The 1,710-nt window shown below is 40.0% G+C and overlaps 1 protein-coding gene across 1 annotated transcript in view; it reads left to right on the forward strand.

Moving 5' to 3' along the window:
- TTI2 (TELO2 interacting protein 2) overlaps positions 1–1,710 on the forward strand; it is a 20,413-nt gene that overhangs the window by 9,118 nt on the left and 9,585 nt on the right. Inside the window, exon 3 of the mRNA XM_011976365.1 lies at positions 993–1,179. Within this exon, the coding sequence (XP_011831755.1) occupies positions 993–1,179 (187 nt within the window). The remainder of the gene's footprint in view (positions 1–992; positions 1,180–1,710) is intronic.

Raw genomic sequence — 1,710 nt, forward strand, 5'->3', positions numbered from 1 at the left:
AAAAAAAAAAAAAAGTGAAAAGCACCTTTAGATTGCTATTAAAGTTCTTTCAATGAGTTTCCACTTGCTACTTTGTTAGCACTGGAGTGATGAGAGAAGAAGTATCTGTAACTGTCATTTTACCAGGAACATGGAGTTAAAAGGCTTGATTTTGAGTTTTGTGCTTCTATTTGTTGCTCTGAGTAGGACTAGATTAGACAGTTTTCTGAATCCATTTGTTTCTAATATAAAGATAATATACTTGGCCGGGTGTGGTGGCTGACACCTGTAATCCCAATACTTTGGGAGGCCAAGGCTGGCAGATCACTTGAGGCCAGGAATTCGGGACCAGCCTGGGCAACATGGTGAAACCCCGTCTCTACTACAAATATAAAAATTATCCAGGTATAATGGTGCAAGTGTGTAATCCCACCTACTCGGGAGGCTGAGGCAGGAGAATCACTTGAGGCTGGGAGGTGGAGGTTGCAGTGAACCTAGATGGTGCCACTGCACTCCAGTGTAGGCAATAGAGCGAGACTCTATTTCAGAATAAATAAATATAATATACCTATTACACTGTAATTATTTTGAGGATTAGTTAAATCATGTGTACACTCACTTTATTAGCTATTAACAGGTGTTCAAGTATTGATTCATTTGTTTCCTTAGTGTAATAATACTAACACATTGCCTTTACTCCTCCCTCCCTTCTCAACATACCTTCACCATCCATCACCATAAGTCCTTTATGTAGCTCTGGTTATAATTGACTCCTTCTCATTGGATAGGCTTTAGACCCAAAGACCTGGGTGATTAAGTATTTGGTGTAAGTTGTGGAAGTTATTTTAATCCAAATCTTAAAATGTATGATGTAGAATCAAAAGTTATCTTATGTGCGATGTATTTTTTTTTTTTTTTGCAAAGATATGAAAATACTCTGTTTAGCTTGAAGTAGTTTATTTTTTTGCTACTTATCACCATGTCACTTAATGTAATTTTATGTATCCATTTAGGGAATCCTGGAAGAATAACCCTGCCATCAAACATGTTTTCTCATGGACTCTGCAACAGGTCACTCGGCCCTGGCTGAGCCAGCATCTGGAAAGGGTACTTCCTGCATCATTGCTCATTTCAGATGATTATCAGACTGAGAACAAAATCCTGGGTGTACACTGTCTCCATCACATTGTGCTTAATGTGGTAAGCAACCTCTACCTTGTCATCCATGTTGATGGGACAGACTGAGTCATTCCTGGCTGTTCTTCATTTCTGGTAATGCTAAGTCATTCAGCTTTACCTATTTGTATTTTTTCCTTATATTTTTCTCTATCAACCTGGTAGAAGTTGTATCCTATAGGTAATGTAATAACTAAAATGATAATTATAGAAGAAACAGGAAGGCATGGGTCATTATCAAACCGAATAACCAGATCTTGAGAACTGGTGAACAGCTGACTTTTTTTTTTTTTTTTTGAGACAGAGTCGCACTCTGTCACATAGGCTTGAGTGCAGTGGCGCGATCTCGACTCACTGCAACCTCCATCTTTTAGGTTTAAGCAGTTCTTCGCCTCAGCCTCCTGAGTAGCTGGGATTACAGGCGCGTGCCACCATGCCCAACTAATTTTTGTATTTTTAGTAGAGACGGGGTTTCACCATCTTGGCCAGGCTGGTCTTCAACTCCTGACCTCGTGATCCACCCGCCTCAGCCTCCCAAAGTGCTGGGATTACAGG

This window comes from Mandrillus leucophaeus, unplaced genomic scaffold, assembly GCF_000951045.1.
Source record: "Mandrillus leucophaeus isolate KB7577 unplaced genomic scaffold, Mleu.le_1.0 Scaffold1645, whole genome shotgun sequence".
Taxonomy (NCBI): Eukaryota; Metazoa; Chordata; class Mammalia; order Primates; family Cercopithecidae; genus Mandrillus; species Mandrillus leucophaeus.